The sequence below is a fragment of the Clytia hemisphaerica genome, unplaced genomic scaffold (assembly GCF_902728285.1).
Source record: "Clytia hemisphaerica strain Z4C2 unplaced genomic scaffold, Clytia hemisphaerica genome assembly, whole genome shotgun sequence".
Lineage (NCBI taxonomy): Eukaryota > Metazoa > Cnidaria > Hydrozoa > Leptothecata > Clytiidae > Clytia > Clytia hemisphaerica.
The window spans coordinates 106,397-127,923 of record NW_027103425.1 but is presented as its reverse complement, the minus strand read 5'-3'; the positions used below and the strand labels follow the sequence as shown (position 1 = coordinate 127,923).

Genomic DNA, 21,527 nt, shown 5'->3' with positions numbered 1-21,527 from the left:
ACAAGAGGGCTTCGCCCTCCTACATCGCCCATGTCTGATATACAACATTTTGGCACTTCAAGGGTTAAAAACACGCAAGAATTCATGTGATGACTGTGTATGGCATGTTTTATTTTCTCTCATTGTTTTCACAATATTAATATTTGTCTTGCTTCTACTAATTGTAGAATAGTGCTATTATCACTATTCCAGGCAATATCAACGGACAGTCAGGGATAATAACCTACGATCACATTATTTGTGTGCAAGTTTATGCAAGTTTATGCGCTGTGATCCTCATAGCTATGAGGCCTATGCCTTTTTTTTGGGTAGGTTTAGTCTCTCTCTCTCAGTTTATGTATTTTTGTATTGGACTGCTAGTCGGTTCAGGGTTATGGAATCTTGGGGAGGCTGAGTGTTGGACATCCTTAAAACATGTTTAAAGCTGCTTAGTTTTCATATATAAATGTTACATTTAGGCAAGACCAATTTGATTTTTAATTGTTTTGCAGGCCTGACTGACCTTGAAATCTCAAAAATCGAAATAAAAATGAAATTGATTTTGGTAGTACTGTATATACATTTTTGTTTTCATTGCCTTACAGACTGCCAAATTTGCAAAATTTTGTTTTGATAGTTTTTCCAAGGTTTTGAGATTTGTTCAATATTCAATTTTTCATGTTATCCATGAATTTTAGATTTTTGTGTCTTTTTATTTTCTATTTTGCATTTTTGTCAAGATGTGGTAGTTTTTGCTGACTTTTTAAGAGATTCTATAGGTCAAATTTTAGTTTTATTTTTATCTTTTCTGCTGACCGACCCTCTTTTTCTGGTAGCTTGGCCCGTAAAACAACAAATTAAATTGGTCTTACCTTAGAAGATCTTTGAACTTCAAGACAAAATAGAAAATAATGAATTCTAATTGCAATTTGCATTGATAACTTTGCTTAATATTTTAATCAACTCACATTTCCTCCTTTCTATTCTAGACTAAAATGGCAAGGGTGTTTAAACAGTTGAAACTACTTTTATGGAAAAACTTTTTGCTCCAAAGAAGAAGACCAATTGCAGCAACAGTAGAAATTCTGCTGCCTATTCTCTTCGTTGCAATTCTATTGACGATTCGTTTGACAACAGGAGATCCTAAAGATGATCAAAAGCCAGAGAAAGACTGGGAACCATTCAATTTAACCAACACTCTACCATCTAATATAACAAAAACGAGGACAGCTAAATGGAAAATAGCCTTTGCCCCAAATGACACCAGATTTTATAACATCATGAAAAAGGAATTACCAAACTTCCTTGAAATCGAGGCAGAGGCTTTTCCGACTGACTCAGATTTGATAAAAACTATTGAGAATGATTTAGAAAAGGACATAAGTAAACAAGATTATCTTTGCGGTGTTATTTTCACCACTCATCCCAATGACTCTCTAAGTCAATATTATTTACGTTTCCCAGCTGATTCAAGAGCACCTTACATCAAGAAAGGACAAGAGCGTTTAGGTTCTGACAATATTAAACAATGGTTTACCAATTTTGTTTTTCCAAGAACATTCACTGGACTGGGTGCTAGAAATGCTAAGGAGAATCAAGGAGGCCCTCCATTTTATTATGCTGAAGGATTTGTGACTGTGCAAAGAGCTATTGACTTTGCTATCATCAGTGAGAAAAGTGCACAAAACAATAAACTTCCAGGTTTAGAATTTACAAAAGTTCAAATGCAAAGATTTCCATACAGAAAAATCACAGTTGATCCTTTCATCATTGCAATCCAGAATAGTTTGCCATTGCTGTTGATGTTATCATTATTGTACAGTTCACTCTGTATTGTTAAAGGAATTGTTGAAGAAAAAGAGAAACGTCTGAAGGTATTATTACCATCAATTTCTTTCATGTTTTTCATGGTTTTCCCAATTTTTGAAAAGTGAGATTCGATTCGATTTTTTAAACACATAAAGAAAAAGTAATTAAATTTAAAAATTATGTTAGTTGTATGAAGTCTTTAAAACTGTCTTGAGTCTTTTTGGACAACCTATTATCTTTGGTTTTTATTTTCCAGGAATCAATGAAAATGATGGGACTATCAAATTGGTTACATTGGGCAGCTTGGTTTGTCAAATGTTTTGTGTTTCTAATCATCCCGATTATTGTTGTTGCTATCATGCTGTCAGCGAATTTTGGTGGTAATGGAAGAATGCTGAAAAAGTCTGACGGAACCCTTGTATTTGTTTTCTTGGTTCTTTACATCATGTCCACTATAATGTTCTCATTCTTGGTATCCACCTTCTTCTATCGAGCAAATATTGCTGCAGCTGCTGGTGGAATCTTATGGTTCTGCAGTTATATTCCTTACTTTTTCTTAGCACAAAACTATAACACCATGACTCGTGGTTCAAAGATCTTAGCTTCTCTTGATTTCCAAGTTGGGATGGCATATGGATCTTATTTGATTGGTCAATGGGAAGGTGAAGGAAGTGGTGTCCAGTGGTCAAATATCAGTAGTGGAGTAAGTGTTGATGATCCTTTTACGTTTGGTGATGTCCTTCTAATGATGGTTGTTGATTGTCTTGTCTACGGTGTACTGACATGGTATATAGAAGCAGTATTTCCTGGAGAGTATGGCATACCAAGGAAATTTTATTTTCCCTTTCAAAAGAAATATTGGTGTGCTGTTCAAGAGCATGTAAGTAACTTTTTTCTCTCATGTATTTGTTATTTTGGACAGGAATTTCTGCTTATAAATTGCTATTATGTATGATAAAAACTTCTAAACATTTACTATATACAGCTAAATGAACCTTGTTAGTTTTTACATTTCTTTTCAACTTTATCTGTGAGGGGTGAGGTCCCTTTTTGAAGATTAAATCAAAATCAGAATTTAATCCAATAGAATTGCTTCAATTTTTTTTTCACCTCATCAAAGCTTTGTTGGAAAAACACAAAATAGAGCTAAGAAAGGCCTTTTAATAAGATTATGTTTTCATTTCAGGATTACGAAGAATTTACTGACAATGCTGGTTTTGAAGTGGACAATACTGATATGGACAACAATCCAAACTTTGAGAAATATCCAACTGGCCTAAAAGCAGGCATCAAGATTCAAAATCTTAGGAAATTGTTCAATACTCCTCAAGGTAGTGACAATTCACTTTTGCAAAATTTGTTTTGAATATACATCACTCTGTTTTCTCATTTTTTAAATTTAATTGAACACAATTTTCTTTTTGTTAGAGCTAGTCTAATGTTAAAAAAGTCATATAATTATTACCTTATTTGAAATTCTTGCATTTAGATTTACCTACCGGGTGACCCACGAAAAAGTTCAGACGTTTCCCGACGTCTTGAGGCCGAACAAATGTCCCAAAGTGCTTGGAGTTTTGATATTTAGAAAGTAGATATCCTAACTTAAAACTTGAGCTATCACTTTTTAAATTTGACCGACTTGTTCTCTGCTTATGAGCTTTTAAAGTCAAAATTCACTTTACGGAAAATGTAAAAAAACACGTAAAAAAGGGTATCAAATTTGGTATTTTTAGACGTTTTTGATATACAGTTTTTGAAAAAAAACTATGAAAGCGTCAATTTTACAAAAACTAGTCTTGTTTAACAAAAAATTACTCTCAAAGGTGTTTTATTAATATTAATGTTAATAAGTCAATTTGTAAATTTCTGCATGAATTTAAGTTTTTACGTGTTTTTTACACTTTTCGAAAAGTGAATTCTGACTTTAAAAGCTCATAAGCAGAGAACAAGTTGGTCAAATTTAAAAAGTGATGGCTCAAGTTTTAAGTTAGGATATCTACTTTTTAAATATCAAAACTCCAAGCGCTTTGGGACATTTATTCGGCCTCAACACGTCGGGAAACGTCTGAACTTTTTCGTGGGTCACCCGGTATTTTTTGTAAGAGCTGGTATCTCAATAACTATCTTGTAAACTTTATTTTATTAGGCGTTAAAACTGCTGTTGATAATGTCTCATTGAACCTCTATGAAGGAGAAATCACAGCACTCCTTGGGCATAATGGTGCGGGAAAAACTACAACAATTTCGATGTTGACTGGTCTTTTCCCTCCAACCTCTGGAAATGCTGTTGTCAATGGTTACGACATTATGTACAATATGGAAGGAATCAGAGGAAGCTTAGGTTCGTTTTGTACAAATTTTTGTCCAATGATTACCCAAAATGTTTTCTTTATTTGTCCATTTTATCAAACCATGTTTTTGATGCAATAAACTTTTAGCCTCCAATTAGGTACCGGGGTTGCAACTCATCTGTAGACTATTCATTCGCATTCCGCATTTGCAACATTGAAAATCAAAAAGCTTCAAGTTGAATCTGATCTGCCAAGTTTAAAACACTGAGGTACACGAACTGACGTTTCAAGATTGATGTGTGCGTTTGTGAGATCATTTAAAATCTTTTCCATTGTTTTGCAATCTTACAGGAATCTGTCCCCAACACAATGTATTATTTGACCGATTAACCGTCAAAGAGCATTTATGGTTCTTTACCACCTTGAAAGGTGTTGATGATGTTGATCAAGTGAATACTGAAGTGGACCAAATGATCAAATCTCTTGCCTTGGAGGATAAAAGAGATACTCAATCTAGAAACCTCTCAGGTGGTATGAAAAGAAAATTATCTGTTGGTAATGCTTTGGTTGGAAACTCCAAGGTGAGTGTCTTCTAAGGAACAAATATTTAATTTTTGTCTTTTTATTGGCAAAATATTTTCATGTTTCTTGTTTCAGGTAAAAAATACACTTTAACAATTTCAAAAAGAGCATGGCACCTAAAATTCCGTGGATGAAATCATATGATTATTAGAAATTCTTCAGATGTAAATAGTTGAAGGGAAAGTAATTTTTAACAAAGATAAAGTTTTTACTATGCTCTTGTCTCGCCAACTTTCAGGTAGTTATTCTCGATGAACCAACAAGTGGTATGGATGTTGGAGCGAGACGGTTCACGTGGGATTTATTACAAAGAGAAAGAAGAGGAAGAACTATTTTGCTGACCACGCATTTTATGGATGAAGCTGATGTATTGGGTATGAAGTTGTAAAAATATTTTTGCGTCAACATTATCCAGTTATGTGAACAATTCCAGAATGTGCATACTTCTAAACAGCATCAGTTCGGCAAATTGCACAGATCCGCAACGCTGCGAAATTCTGCATCTTTAGCGTTGTGATATTTTGCAACGTTGCAAAATTCCGCATCTTTACTGCTGCATAATTTCGCAGCTCTGGCCTTTGGACCAAAACCGGCATCGCAGGGCCTGGACCCGGGTCCCAAAATAATGTGCATTTTGAAGAACAACCCAAAAGGAAACTTTTCACCCTAGCATTTTAATTTCTACCTAGCGAATTTTCACAATCATTCTTGGAAGAAATGCTACTTCGTTCAAAAAAGCGCTACTTTGTTCAAGAAAGCAAGTTTTTGCCTGATTTTGCATGTGTTTAGAAGAAAATTGGCAGGCGCTCATAATTTTTAAAATCACAAGCTTCAATTGGAAGCGTTGCGTAAAATAGCAGCGCAACCCTGGGGAAACGCTGCGAAAAACCGCAACGTTGCGGAATATTGCAACGTTGCGGATCTATGCAATTTGCCGAACTGGCATTAGTTGTTCCGGCAATGGTCTAACCAATGTGCCGTCAGCTTTTTCTGTTAAAATATCTTTATGGTTCTATTTCACAGGTGACCGTATAGCAATCATGGCATCAGGGAAAGTGCAATGTTATGGCTCCTCATTGTTTTTGAAGAAGAGATATGGTGTTGGCTATCACATGGTCATGGTTAAAACTCCAACGTGTGATGTTGAAAGAGTTGAGAAGTTGATTTACCATCATATTCCTACTGCTGAACTGGAAAGTGATATTGGTACATGATCATTCTTTTCAGTCAAATTTGTCACTAACTGTTACCTTTTTGATTCAAATTGAAACATTTTAAGAATTTGTATGGACGAGGATTTATGTGATTTTTTGAAATATGGAATATTTCTGTTTCAACTGGTTGGTTAAAATTAGTAGATGGGATGAAATACAAAGGGACATTCTCCCCTACAATCGAGCTTTTCTATAAATGCTAGTCAGAGGAAATATCCAAATGTATATTGCAATAACGTCTACAACTGGTTGAAAGAATTACTTTGCTTACTTTCCCTACATTATACTGTTGCTTTTCTATAAATTGGGTAGGGAGGACATATTTGAATGTACATGAACATTGCAATAGACACTTTGTAAATACTAAACAGAAGGTTTTGTAAGTTCATTCATTATTTCGATTCTTTCAATTTTAAATGTTTAGGACTGGAGTTATCGTTCATTTTACCAAGTGAATATTCGAATAAATTTGAAGAATTGTTTACTGAAATTGAATCGAATCGTGAAGAGCTTGGAATCGCAAGTTATGGTGCTTCTGTTACTACGTTGGAAGAAGTTTTTATTAAGGTAAATGTGAACAGAGTTATGCAGTGGTTTTTTACTTTAATAGCATTAAAAAGAGGTCTTTTACAAAGTCCACATAACTCCATTGACAAATCAAAGGTCCAATCTCAAAATTATTGCATGAGAAAACTATAAGAATTTTACTATTTGTCTAAGCATAAAATTTTGAGATTGATCCTAATTCATGTAGATGGGACCCTCCTCACTATGCAAAAAGGGCTGATCTCAAATTCAAGGCTAGCTGGACAGAAAAACTCTTAGCTTTCTCAGACACTAATTTTGTGATTGACCGTTTTGATTTGTCAACGGCGATAAGTGAAATCATAGCTTTCTATCATTGTTGCTGACTGATTCTGATTAGATATAGATTTCAACTGAATTTTTGTGTTTCACCAGCATGTCTTCTGAATGTGAATAAACCTGACCAATTTTTCTTTCCTTTCCGATAAAAGTATCAGCTACAGAGACAGGAGGCACAGGAGGCAAGGCTGAAATGGGTTAATTAAAAAAATCTACCCTCATTTTGAGCAGATCTCTTTGACTGGATTTCCCTGTTTTTTTGAAGACTTTTCTGGATAGGAAAAACGACCTTGCAGACATGAGAGTAAATTTTTTTTCTGGAATAGCACAATTGCTTAGATATTTGCTTCTTTCTTTAAAAAGGTTGGTGACGAACATACGAAGGAAGATGAGGAAACAAACAAAACACACAAAGATTTGTTTCGACAATTAAGTGAAAAGAAAAGAGAAGGTTAGACCAAAAATAATGATAGTATGGTCCCAGGGCCATTAACACAGATATCTAGATTAACACTGGAGAAGGTTATGCACCATCTTTAATATGTGATCCACAATTTTGCTTGGGCAAGCCTGAAAATTTTGAAGCCATTCTTGTGTCAAAACACTTTGACGGAAAGCCAAGGCTTTTGCTGCAGTGTATGGAGATTAAGCAAAGATGGTGCATTATTTTACTTCACCTACCATGACTTGAGAAAGATAAAGAAGCTCTATCTAGTGTTTAAGATTAGATATCCTGTTGTTATGTTAAGGATCATTTGAGTCTCTTTAAGGGTTTCCATCAAATGTTGCATGCTCAACAGCGTTCCTATCTACCCTGTTATGTAGTCCAAAACCATTTTGTTAAATGACACGAATAAAATCTAAAATAACAGCTCTTTACATTTTGTGTCTCAAAACAAAAAGGACTAAGCTTACAAAAGACATTTCAGCTTATCAGATAGTTGTTTCCCCTTCTTTAACTATAAAACTATCACTTGAATTCTGAACGAGGGGTTGAAGAGTATGGATGAAGGATAAAGAAGATGTTGTTTCAACGCCCATCTAACGTCCACAACGTCCGAATAATGCTCAAGTTGAGGTCATTAAACAATTTTTGTTATCTTTTAGACGAATCAGAAGTCTCCACCATTGATGCGCGTCAAAACTTTGAGTTAGCCAATGGAAGTGTCAGTGGTGCTGGAGTAATTGCCAAAAATACAGGATTCAAGCTGTTCCGGCAACGCTGGTGGGCTATGTTCGTGAAGAAAATCACTCATTCCAAACGTTACAAGATCTCGCTGATTGCACAGCTTTTGATGCCATGTTTGTTTGTAATGTTGTCGTTGATCACTGTCAGGAGTTTCCCGAAGCTGACAGATGAACCATCCATTGAAATGACACCTAAGATGTTCAAATCAAAAACATATGCCGCGTACTATTCGGGCAACACTGGAGGGTAAGGTGATTTATCTGTTGTCTACCCCACTGGATTGATTGAGTACCCAGTTGATTAACATGCAGCCCAACGGCTGGATATCAAAACCTCTTTTTGTTATTTTTAAAAGCGTGATTGGAAAGCTTTTTAAGGATTTTCTTTTGTATGATATAGAAATGAGGTACTGACAAAGCAGAATAGAACTAAAGAATTTTTCAAAGTTTGTGCTCGCGCGGCGTCGAAAGTGGAGAAATTGTTCTTTCTATTATTTAACAATGCTGTGTAAGCAATAATGGTAGGAGGTGTGTTTAATAATGTCTTTTACTTGTCAAAAATGGTTTCAATGCAGCGTTTAAACCAACTTGGTTAATCTGCCNTCCGATGGATGAACAGTTCTCTTTTCAAATGCAGGAAGCTCACCTATTGCTTCTTTTGTGAATATACTGCAGAACTGTCGTTGAAGTATATTGGCTTTTTCGTGATCTCATGCTTTAACGATTTTTGACATTTGGTGATTCAAGTAGTGATGAAACTGTACTAGAAGATTTCATCTTATTACGACATGTGACCAGAAGATCTTCGGGTTGGTCTTTGCGTTATCACAAATTCTTTGTTCGTAGTTCCTGGAGCTTGCTCTCAATTGTTTCACTCTTTTCTTACAGGGTGATTTTGCTCGATTGTATTCTTTTCTTCGGGGGTTGATTTCATCCAGTTCGATGGAGCGTCTCTTCTCTCTTTTTCCGATTGAACTCCATAGGTATGTTACCTTTCGTCTTCCAGTTTGACCACCGATGATCTTATGGGTAAAAACGGTTTCGTATATCCAAAATTTCTTTCGGAAAAGCTGCCAAAACTCCTCGGTTGACTTAGAAATTAGCCAATTATTGTGTAGTGTATGTAGCCCTCAAAGGAAAAGGGAGCTTTTGATCGCCCTAGTCTCCCTTTGCAAACTTACTAACTTTTACTAGACACATCCTTCAAACCTTGCCATGAGAAGAAGTTTGTTTCAATAGTTAAACCCAATCAAATTTTATTTGTTAATGGAATTTGACAGTAGTAGAGAAATGATTTACCTAAAATGAAAGCAAAAATGATTCAATTCTTTCGAGCAGCCAATTTGAATATGATTGACTTCTAGCTTTCTTAAAAAAGATTGGATACAATGAACTCTTTCTCAGAGTTTCTTTTTTTTTTAAATGTTTGATAATCAAACTTTCTTTTTTCAGTGACGTTCAAAGCATGGTTTAACAATGAGGCTTACCACACTCCTGGAATCGCTGTCAATCTTCTGTCCAACACCTTGCTTCAAGCATACACTGGACAAAATGATACCACAATCTCAACTATCAACTTTCCCTTACCACCAAACAGTGATCAAAAGAACCAACAGAACAATCAGTAAGTTACCAAGGCTTAGATGATGAAATCGCTATACCGGCAAACCCAAAAAAACTTTATTTACATGACTTGAAATTTTAACATTTTAACGTGTCTTAGCCAAAAGAGTGCGTATCTTCAAAATACTAATTTAAATCTCTGTGCAGCTCTGTGCAAAATTTCAGGGAGATACAAGATATCAACAAATAGCTATGTAATAAATGTTGTACTAGGAAGGTTGTATGAAAAGACGTAAATTTGTACGCGCCTAAAATCAATGTACATTTTTTCTTGGCCACCCGGTAATAAAGCAACATACATACTGGGTGTGCCAGAAATTAGTTACCCTCTTTGACTAATTGATATTGTAGACAGTAGCAGAAAGATTTTCAAAGATTGTTTCGGAATCATTCAGAGAAAATTCTTAAAATTTGGTGTATATTTTTTTTAAATTTTACTTCATTGGTTCAAAAAATTATGTTCAAAAACCTCATAAAACCCTTCTGAGGGTTCTGAAAACCCTTCTGAAAAGAGAGACCTCGCACATCAGCTAAAAGATGTTTTATCATTTCTCTTATGTTCTTTTTATCAGAAATGCTGTTGGTTTTCAAGTAGCCTTCAACTTGTGTTTTGGGATGGCCTTCCTCGCTTCAAGTTTCATCATCTTCTTGGTCCAAGAGCGCGCATCTAAAGCTAAACATTTACAATTTGTCAGTGGTGTTGATCCAATCAGTTACTGGACTTCCTCTTATCTCTGGGATATGATCAATTTTCTTATCCCCACAGCTTTTGTTTTGATTTTGTTTGCAGTCTTCAAGCAAGCTGATTTTGATGGTAAGTTTTGATTTCAGAAACACTCTTCATCGTTTTTGTAATGTAAATTATCTGAAAATATTCTAAAATGGACAGGGTAATATAGTGCTCGGTGATCGAGAATAAAGGGACATTGTATCACTTTCCTATTCTTTCGTTATTCAAACGTTTTGATACCGCTTCTGAATGTTGTTTTTATCCTTTGAGCCTCATTCTTTCCAATAAAACTTTGGCTATCACCCCCCTCAAAGCACCCTCCTAACCATGTTATTACTGGTATTTATGCCTATTAAAATAATTCACAAGTTTTTTTAATCAATTTCAGATGAACGATTGGGGTATGTGGCATTGATCCTGATTTTATACGGATGGGCGATCATTCCACTGATGTACATTTTCTCTTTCTTCTTTACCGTTCCCTCGACTGCATTCACAAGGATGACGATATTAAATGTGTGCACTGGATTGGCTGCTCTCCTCGTCATCTTCATACTGGGTAAGCCTACTGTTAATAATTTTGCGACAAGGGCTAATTTTACACACATGTTATAAATTTAGTAGTGAAGAAGCGTTAGAAATTTCGTATCTATACATTGAATATAAAAAAAGTTACGTCAAAAAGTTTAGGGGTGCGGTTTTTTTGTTGAATCACTTGTAGATGTAAAGAAAGCCAAGTAAAAGAATCGGTTAGACAATGAGAAAAAGTTCGATCTCATGGATTTGGCTACATCAATAAGGCCGTAGTAAGAAATGCAAAATAACACTTCGGATTTCCGTCTGAACGAAGTATAGTAAATAAAGAGGCTTTTCTGGTGAGCCTACTGTTTCAAAATCAAGGCACTTTAAAATTTCAAGGCGCGTTAAAAAATCAAGGCGTGTTAAAAAAAACAAGGCGCGTAAAAATATGAAGACGCGTGAAAATATTAAGACGCGTAAGGCGCGTAGGGTGCGGAAGCGAAGAAAAACTAGGGCGCGGAGGCGCGTAAGGCGCCTGATTTAGCAGACTCCTTGGTAAGCCTACTGTTAATAATTTTGCGATGAAGGGGTTAGAATAAGTAAATACAGTTGCCTCTCGATAATTGGATTTCCGTCTGAACGAAGTAAATAATGAGGTTTTTCAGTCTCAAAATTCTGCATAATTCCCCATAATTTAAGTATTATGCGCGAGTTTCATGCGTAAGATCCATTTTTCGACTAAGACAGAAAATCTTGCTTCGACCACTGGTCGGAATAAAGAATACTGTAAATTTAGTTTTCCTCTTCTCTTCTTCAGGAATATTGAACGAGCTTGACGTCCGAGATGTTTTCAAATGGGTATTCCTCTTCTTGCCTAACTACAATCTTGGACAATCCATGGTCGACCTTTCTACGAATTACATGTTCATAAGCTCTTTCACTACGGATAATCTTGTTAGTATGTGTGTCCAGTATGTTTATAGGTGAGTTAGACCACGTTGCTTAAACTCTCTCTAACTCGAACTTCTTTTATTCGAATCTTTTTGCAATTCGAAATCAAATATTCGTCCCCTCAGTTGAAAAGTGGTTTAAATTACTCTCTGTAATTCGAATATTTATTTAATTTGAATAAGATTTTTAGTCCCTTGAAGATCGGATTAGAGAGAGTCGACAGTAGTTTATACATTGAGTTTCCAATCGAAGGCTTTATAGAGGATACTCCTCAACGTTTGGGACAGCAGAAGTGATGCCTTAAAATTTGCGCTGCTTTTCTTATGGCGGATTCAATCTAGCACTTTCTATATTTTCGCGTTCTACATTTTCTGAATTCTGGCGGTAAATCGTACTACCAATAGAGCTTTTTATAAATAAGGTCACAAACATCACTTGCCTCATATTCAAACAATTTCCATGGTGATTACGTCCCTTTTTAAGGAATAGAAAGTAGTTTTAATAAAATCCGCTGAAAGTTACATACGGCAATACCACCACGGCAATAATTTCAAAACGAGGCAAGTGATGTTCGTAACGTAATTTATGAAAAGGTCAATCCAGCGTTTGTATGAAAACCGTGCAGATTTTTCTGTTGAATGACAAATTAAAGTGCTTTTTTATACCCCTATCAACCCTTAGCGGCGTGGTTGGCTTTTGAGGGCACTGGTAATGGGTTTATAAGAAAAAAATTTGTTAAAAAAGGTTACTTTCAATACAAACCAACCAAATTCCCACCATAATTATTTCATTTGAGAGGCATATCCCTTGGCCTCTGCGGCAATGTGCAAATATTTTTAGAAAAAATATAACTTTTCAGTTTTTACCTATCTGTAAAACGTCCATTGCGACCATTTAGCTGTTGCCAAAGTGACGTCATATACCATAAAAATTCAAGGGGTGTATATGATGAATAAGAGAGCTAACTTTAGAATTCTCTTTTTCTTACCAGTTTTACACCACAATTACCGCGAGATCAGATCGAAGCATTTTGTAGATTGCCACTCAAGTCTTACAATGGAAAAGGTGAAATATATTGTTTACAAAACTATACACTTTTTTTTTTTATAAGAACCAGTAAATTTTTGTTGAGGCTCGGCTGTTCTTATTTTTTTGGCACTTCGAGCCTCAAATTGTTCTTATCCTGTTCTTATTTTTAGGGCAAATTTGGGGGTATTTTTGGGTTTGAACCCTAATTTCATTAATTTGGACCTTATTTTACCTAAAACTCAGCAACTCCAGGCTCAGAATGGTTCTTAAATTGTTCTTATTTTTTGGCATTTTTGAGCCTCATTGTTCTTATAAAATTGTTCTCATAAAAAAAAAAGTGTAATTGAATTAATTTCACGGCTGGGTGATACTATAATAACATTTCTTCCGGCCAAGTAATCTTTTCGGTCTCTGAATTATACTGATTAGTACTTGCTTTGTTAGATCTGTACCTCAATTTTTTTATTCATTTTCGTGATTTTCGAAAGTCACTTCTTTCTAGCCCCACCCTATCATACCGTTTTTTATTTAAAAGTTTAAATTTTCACTTAATACTGGGCCTTAGTCGAGCTAGAATCAGACAATGTCTATCTGTTCGTCTATTACATATTAAACAGCCGAAAATGCTCGTGGTTGAACGTTCGGCTACCCTAAGCTGCCTTAAGGGAAGAAAGTTTTGGAAGATTCGCGGATTTTAATTTCGTGGTTGAAAGAATCTTTTATTCACAAAATGTCCTATTTTGCCCTAACAAGACCAATTTTAGAGGTGATTTTTTAAATCGTGAGAATATTCGTGTTTCGCGGTATTTAATATCGCGGATTTGCCAAAAAACCGCGAAATTAAAGTCATTGAAAGTTTGTTCCGCGAAAATTTCTTCCCTTAGGATAGTTCCAAACTACAATGAAATCGGAAAAGATAGAATAAGGGCTTATATATCAAACAGTGGAAAATAAAATATTTACAATTTCTCAACCAAATAGGCAAAATCAGTATCAGTCAATGTGATAAAGATTTGAAAGATGCATTCAAAATTCCTATCGTTCCTTACGACACACTCTGCAAAATGGTTCAAAATGGCCTGGACATGAGCACCAAATTCTTCCAATGGGATTACTTAGCTTGGGAGACTCCTGGCATTGGACGATATTTGGTTTTCTTAGCTCTGGAAGGGCTTATTTTCTTTGCCATCGTCTTGTTGATCGAATATGGTGTTTTCAGACGCATACTACAAACCATCAAAGGAAGACCAGGTACAATCAGCTCACCTTTTTTCAACGGAAATTAGAGCCAAAAAAGTTGTAAAAGTTAAATAGAAAAGGTGACCAGAGCATGCTAGGTGACCAATAAACAATGTTAAAAGTTCTTCGTCTCAGACGAAGTCAATTTTATAAGAAGCTTTTTCGTCTCAAATTTCTCCATAATCTAGCGACCTTGTGCACTTTAGGAGCCCCCCCCCCAGCGGCACCCCCAATCACGCCATCACGCAAACCGCTGGGGGGGGGGCTCCTTTAGCCCAATGCTCTACCTTTGCACGTCAATTCTAGAATCATAACTTCTATAATTTTCCATTTTTCAGCTTCGCCAGTTGTGAAACCAGTCACCAGTACGTTGAGTGACGTTTCAAGTGTATCAACCATGGTCGATTCTGACGTCTTAGAAGAACAAGATCGAGTAATGAAAAAATCTCGTACTGGAGATGTACTGGTTATGAAAGGCGTCACCAAAGCCTTCCAAGTACAAGGTTAGTAACAGTGCGGGTTTTTGAGTTCTTTCGTTTGAAAGTTCTAATTAAGTGGATACAAAAAGGTCGAAGTTATATATCTAGAGTAAGTATATAACAGAACAAAGAACATGTTCATATAAAAGCCATTTATGAGATCAACCTTAAATGTTTATGCATTAATGATCAACACTGGGGCTGTATTCTGCAATAGTTAAAGATCTTAACAAAATAACAAAATAATTTCTCAAAATTTGAGGAGGGACAGAGCATATTTTTCTTTTTCTATTGTTTGAAAATTCTGTGTAAGTAAATGCTAGGAGAAACGTTAAAAATGATGCCTTTTAAGCCTGTTAGATTTTCACTGTTTTTTATTGGTTATCAGGAGCACCATTGGTCGCAGTGGATCATTTATCATTGGGCATTCCCCATGGAGAATGTTTCGGTCTTCTCGGACAAAATGGTGCTGGTAAAACGACCACGTTCAAAATTCTCACCGGAGATGAAACTATGACCAGTGGATCAGCTTACATCGATTCGTATGATATTCAACGAGAACTAGGAGAGGTTTGTTGTCTTCTTCTACAGTGTACAGTAGACTCTCCATAACTCGAACCTTTATAACTCGAACCTCTATAACTCGAAGTTCTTCTTAACACCAACAGGTTTCCTGGTCCCTCTAAAGGTAATAAACCCTTAAACAAGTCTCTATGACTCAAATCTCTGAATCCTTTTTGAAATCTAGGAAAAGAATATTATATGCAATAGCATTCTTGTAAGTTATGAGACATGGAGGTAAGCCTGTAAATAATAAATCTCTGAAAGCCCATTTCAAATAATATAGATTGTACTTGGTATTAATTTATTCGTCTAAATCTCAATCTCGCGTCAGGTTCGACAACGTATGGGGTACTGTCCACAATTTGATGCGTTGATCGATTTGATGACTGGTCGAGAATTACTATGGATGTATTGTCGTTTGAGAGGAGTTCCTGAACAAGCCATCTCTGATACTGTCAATAAACTGGCCAAGGAATTGGGAGTGGACCAATATATTGACAAGTATACTAAAACCTACAGGTATAACCTTTTGATACCCTTTTGATACTTCATGATTTTAGTACTTTTAGTCTAGCTACTTTTATTAATACAAATTTATTTCTTTAAAAAAAATGAAAGCTATATAATTATAATAACGTATAACTATTACAGGGAGTGAGCAAAATCGAATGAAAATTTTCGTTTGAATTGGTGTTTTGAAAATGTTTTAATTATCGTGTTGAAAGGACGAGAATGATTTTTAGAAAATTTTTAAATTCTAGATGAATGAAGTTCTTACTTTTCATGTTTCACAAACATACTGTGCTATGTCTTTTAGCGGTGCCAACAAATAAAGATTATGCGACTGCATTATACTAAGATTCGATATTGAGTTTTTTTGGGCGAGCAAATTATTCTATAGACTTTTTTTAGAAGTTCGAATTTTTTTTTTTTTTAGCGGTGGCAACAAAAGGAAATTAAGCACAGCGATCGCCTTATGCGGGGATCCGACGTTGATTTTCTTGGACGAACCTTCTTCTGGAATGGACCCTGTGGCGCAACGTAACATGTGGAACTCCATCTCGAGAGTGATTGCCAGTGGAAAATCCATCGTCTTGACCTCACACAGGTTTGTGTATAGAGTAGAAGATAGAGAAGGAATAATGTTTTTTTAGCTAAATCGTAAGAACCAGGCAAATATATCCCGGTGAATTTCATTTAGCCTGGTTTTACAAAGATAAAAAAATCAGGGATTTTGCTCAGTTTTGTTCTGTGGAACATTTGAATTGGGATACGTCTAAACGCTCGAACTGTTTATTTAAAAGTTTATCAATTCTTTTTCTATTTCACTCTTTCAATAAGTGAACATAAAAACACAGTAGTGTGTACAACGGTGTCTTTATCAAGTCCTCACTCTTTCAAGATATATTTTATCATCTTTTCAGTATGGACGAATGTGAGGCCCTATGCACACGTCTTGCAATTATGGTGAATGGCCAATTCAAATGTCTGGGAAGTGCTCAACATTTGAAAAACAAATTCGGTGAAGGTTACACTCTCATCGCCAAAGTTGGTAGGTTATGTCATGTTTGTCTTTTTCGTCAAATTCAACGATAATTTCTCTTGGAAAGTTACCCGGCGGGGCTACTACTCTTGCTGACCGACGGGGGTGTGCCGCTGATGTTCGAAAAATGGATCCTACGTGGGACTCGTATTTTTGATAAAAGTGACCCTGAATTGGACAAGTATTCCAAAAGTTTGTTTTCAAAATTACCCCAAAAAGGTTCCTTACGAGGAACTAATTATTCTATTTTGGTAATTTTGCTACCCTTCCTGGGACTCGTGGAGGTGAAAAAAGGTACCCTGGCCAGCGGCACATCCCCGTACCCCTTTTTGCCCAAGTACCACTAGGCTTTTTCTACACAATACTTGAAATTCGTTGTTATAGCATATAGTAGTTCACGTCTTATTTGTTGAATTTCAGGAGTTGAAAGTGCTATTCCACCTTTGAAACATTACATTGAAACAACTTTCCCTGGTTCTCTCTTGAAAGACGAGCATCAAGGCTACATTCACTATCAGCTGAAAACGGATCAAAGCTGGGCGCAACTTTTCGGAATCATGGAAAGAGCGAAACAACAATATAATATTGAAGATTACTCCGTCAGTCAAACCACTTTGGAACAAGTTTTCTTGAATTTCACAAGGGCTCAACGAGAAGCAGAAGACTAAATAAATGATCTGCCTTGTCCAATCAAATTGCACGAAGACAGGTGGTTGGTTGTTATAAAGAGGTTTTCACAATTTTCACCAATGTCAAAAGAGAATTCTCCTCGATTTGTACCTTGTTTGAAATTTCAGACACGGCAACTTTATCATTTCGAAGAAGAATGTTTGCAAAGAAATTTTCTTGATGAGGTTCATTCATGATGTTTTCTGTTTTGAAGATTTAAGCTATTTCACTCTCTTTAACCCGCGATTCTACGCCGAGCATATTTAGTCTCTATACCAAATTGTTTTATTTAATAGTACTAGCCGTTACCCGGCGTCGCACGCCGGTTTAGCTGTTTGCTGAACGCATTTAAAGTCCTTTGGATGTTGGGAAGGTGGCTTAAACACCCCTTAAACACGATGAAATCAAAATTAAAGGGAAGAATTCTCTTCAAAGTTTGACTCTATCCCTCCCGGGTGACGTATCTTTTAACCATATTTTGAAAAATATTTTTGTGGCAAAAATGATCAGAAAGCAGAAAGGGCGCCATTCCCAAATTACACCATACCGGCGACCAGCGACGTCCGAGACGGCTCTGCAATTAGATTTTTTTTCTCGCTTCGCTCGCGTTATATTTGCCGTATTTCTTGATGTTCAGGAAAACTTTGATGTCAAGATAAGCGGAGTGAAATAATAGACATGACACGCGATTCGTCGAAAAAAGGCAGCCCGGGGGGTGCTTAGGCAAGAGAAGGAAGGGTATTGGTATATGCCGGCCTTAAAGGTGCCTTTTTTTGAAACATGGCAGTTTGAAAAATCGGAAAATCAAACTTCAGTCCCACTAAGAATCGGAAAAATAGGAAAATTTTAACTTTTTGCCCCCAGAAAGATAGAAATTTGGTGAAATTAGTCCCAAAAAGTGAATTAAAATTCACACAATATCCCTTGTTTCTTCTCCTCTTTATTCTGCTAAGGGTCCACGGGGCAGGGCCGAAAGTCAGCTCGCAACCATAGTCCCCCCGGAAGGCAGCAATTTTATGGTGATTTTTATAAAATAACTTCGTCATAACTTCGATAACTTTTCAAATTCAACAATGACTTAGATTTACAGCAAAATAATTATCGTTATAGATGTTTAAAGGTCCCTTTTTACAAAGAAAGAACTCTAGTTTTTACCGCCTTTTGAATGTATTTTTAATGTTGCTGTTGTTCTAACAAACTTGTCTTGTGATTCTTATGTTTTATTTTATATTTGTTCTTTTCTTTAACAGATTCTGTTTAAAAGATTTTCTTTTGTTTTGAAAAGAATTCGAATGTCTCAAATCAAATAGGTCGTTAATTACATTCGAAAATATAAAACAAAAGAAAAGAAATAAAAAAAAGAAAAAGTCTAATCTATCAATCAAAACAAAGTCTTTATAAAACGGCGCGAATCTGATTTAACACATTTGTGGAGCAAGAAGCAAAAGTCATCTTTTAAAAGAACAAAACATTGCTTGCGAAATCGAAAGTGACACACAGACAGAAAACAAAATGACATACGCGTTATACTATTAATATATAGATGAGTTTCAAAGTAGTTATTTTGATGATAAGTTCCATAAAATGATTGTAAATTATTGATTTTATACTGACCGAAAAAAGGGTTTGATTATCTTGTATCATATTTTTATTATGAATTTAATTTCCTGTTTTTGTTTGTAAATTAAGGGTTTAGAATAGATGTTCAATTGGGCTTAATTCTTAACGTAGCATGCGAAGATTCTTTTAATTGCTGATCAATTTTTTTTAAAGGCAATATAACAAGACATTTTATAATCTCCGAGCAGATTCTGATCACGTATGCACTCTAAAGGCCATGGTTCTGTAAGAGCCATATCCCTTTAGAGCAGAGGGTGGTATGCACATGTATGATATGTTACGAGACATTTTTCTTGCCTTTAAGAAGCTTTGAAGGTCTTAAAATTTCTGTAATTTGAACTTACATTTTGCAATGGTGTTGCGCCTTTTCGGGGTCATTTTTCAAGTTTTTTATGAATCGTTACAAGTTCAGTTTCAACTAAAATAAATTTTCTATTGTATATATTATAACAGAGATGTGTACATAAAAAAGTTGATTTGTAATCTAAAGTTTATTTTATAGTAGTTTATTTTCTAAATTGTTTGAAATATTAAATATCGATAGTTTTTATTTTCCAAGATTTTCAAGACACTATACATACTTATTCATATTATAAAATTATAAAACTTTTTCAAATTTTCATTGTTTTTTCATACTAAAAGATTTTCAGGTAATAAAATGTTAGGTTTTTTTACACTGCGGTCATGGACACATGAAATTTTCTGAAATGTTTGAAATAATTTAAATACATGTTTTTATGAGGAGTTTATGTTCGCGAGGCTCTTTATGCGTAGGAGTATACTTGTTTTGATCCGATAGTCTCCTTAATTCGAACCTCTATAACTCGAACCTTTAAAACTCAAAGTCTCCTTAACTCAAACAAGTTTTCTCGGCCCTTCATTTTAAAATGCCTTCTAAGGCATTATGAAACTTTCTCCATAGCTCGAACAAATTTCTCTTTCCCTTTGCTGGTTCGATTTATGGAGACTCCGCTGTATGTTATTTTTGTAGTATTGGATTTAATTCGAAATCATTCTCCCTAATTCGAACTTCTATTATTCGAATTTTGTCCTATAATTCGAAATAATACTCATTTCCTGTCAAGAGAAACCTTCGTAAGATTCCTGCTACAATTCGATTTTCTGTCCAATTCGAAAAAATAAGAACCCGTTTGAGTTCGAATTAGTAGCTTCTATCCCCTTTAAACGTTTGAGATTTCTCGACTTTTTGTTCAATTATTACAACAATCTTTTGTATTATCTTTTTAGATCACTCAGTACTAAATAAAAACACGAAAAAATAAATGAAATTATGGTTGGCTGTCGTCTACTTATCACGTGATCAAAATAAGGGCTGGTCCCTTTGTTAAAACACAGAAACTTATTGGAAATCAATTGATGGCATTTTGACCAAGTTTTATTGGTTATACTGACAAGTTGGTAGATTTTGTTTTTAAATTGTTTGGTAACGATATTTGGTTAATTTGCTTCGTATATTGATATTTACCGATTTTTACCGAATAAACTGGTTGAGTTGATTTATGGTTGTTATTGATTGATTTCATTTATTGATTATCGTTGTGCTATATTGATTGATTTTTATTGAAAATTATTGAAACTGGATGCTTTATTGGGAGAATACCAATAATTTGTTGATGATCGATATATACCCGCCCTTTAACGCCAATGAGCAATCACTGAGGCAGTAGTGGAGAAATTTAGATTATTTGTCGTTTATTGAGTTTATGGTTATAGATTACCATTCCTAGACTGAATAAAATGGGCGTCTGGTACAAACAGCTCGGTCTACTATTATGGAAGAATTTCCTGATACAAAGCCGTCGCAAATTATCAACATTATTCGAGATTTTACTCCCGATTTTTTTCGTCCTCATTTTACTCATTTTACGCATAACAACGATCAAAAGTAAACATCATGATGATCCAACACTATGGAATCCGTTCCAAATGAACCGCACTATACCGCTCAATAAAAACCCAGACTCTTCATCCATACCAAATATAGTCAATAGGAATCCTTATATGGACAATAAACCGTTTTATACCGTAAAGAAATGGAGTATAGCTTACGCACCAAACAATAGTGAAACTCGATTCATCATGTCAAACTTGAAGACATTTCTAGATGCGAATGTTGACGCTTTCGAATCTCCAGAAGAAATGATTAAAAATGTCGTCTAACATGCTTTCCAACGGTATGTAACATGACATACTTTGGAGAAAAAGATTTTCATTTTAGCCTGGAAACCTATTCTGGTCTGTAAAATACACAAACAGGTACCAATTTTTTGGGTCTGAGATTTAAATCCATTTTTGACCCCTAAACTACCATTGTGCAAAGTTTCATGCTTTTACGCCCTTGTGCACAATGTTTGTGACTTTTGGCACATTTAGACTGCACTATTTTTTCAACCTGGATTTTTGAAAATTCCAAGCCATGGAAAATTTGGATTTTGGCTTTTTCCAACCTCGATTTTCGAAAATTCCAACCTTGTTTAAATTTGAATTTTTTGCTTTTTTCAACCTGGATTTACGAAAATTCCGAGCCATGGAAAATGCAAAATTTCCAACTTTGGAGAATGTCCCACATTTTCAGGTTGGATTTTCCATTGGATTTTGTCTTTTGTCCAATTA

At 35.3% G+C, this 21,527-nt stretch overlaps 1 protein-coding gene across 1 annotated transcript; it reads left to right on the top strand.

Moving 5' to 3' along the window:
• The first annotated feature begins 943 nt into the window (after positions 1-943).
• LOC136797927 (phospholipid-transporting ATPase ABCA3-like) lies at positions 944-18,383 on the top strand. Its single transcript, XM_067054512.1, has 23 exons — positions 944-1,853; positions 2,045-2,668; positions 2,975-3,119; positions 3,935-4,129; positions 4,431-4,660; positions 4,900-5,035; positions 5,685-5,867; positions 6,300-6,442; positions 7,103-7,190; positions 7,847-8,174; positions 8,934-8,956; positions 9,380-9,551; positions 10,123-10,364; positions 10,669-10,839; positions 11,617-11,782; positions 12,742-12,815; positions 13,761-14,030; positions 14,357-14,521; positions 14,886-15,067; positions 15,393-15,580; positions 15,999-16,169; positions 16,486-16,613; positions 17,025-18,383. The coding sequence occupies exons 1-23, from the start codon at positions 975-977 to the stop codon at positions 17,270-17,272; spliced, it is 5,151 nt and encodes a 1,716-aa protein (XP_066910613.1). The 5' UTR covers positions 944-974; the 3' UTR covers positions 17,273-18,383.
• The last annotated feature ends 3,144 nt before the right edge of the window (positions 18,384-21,527 follow it).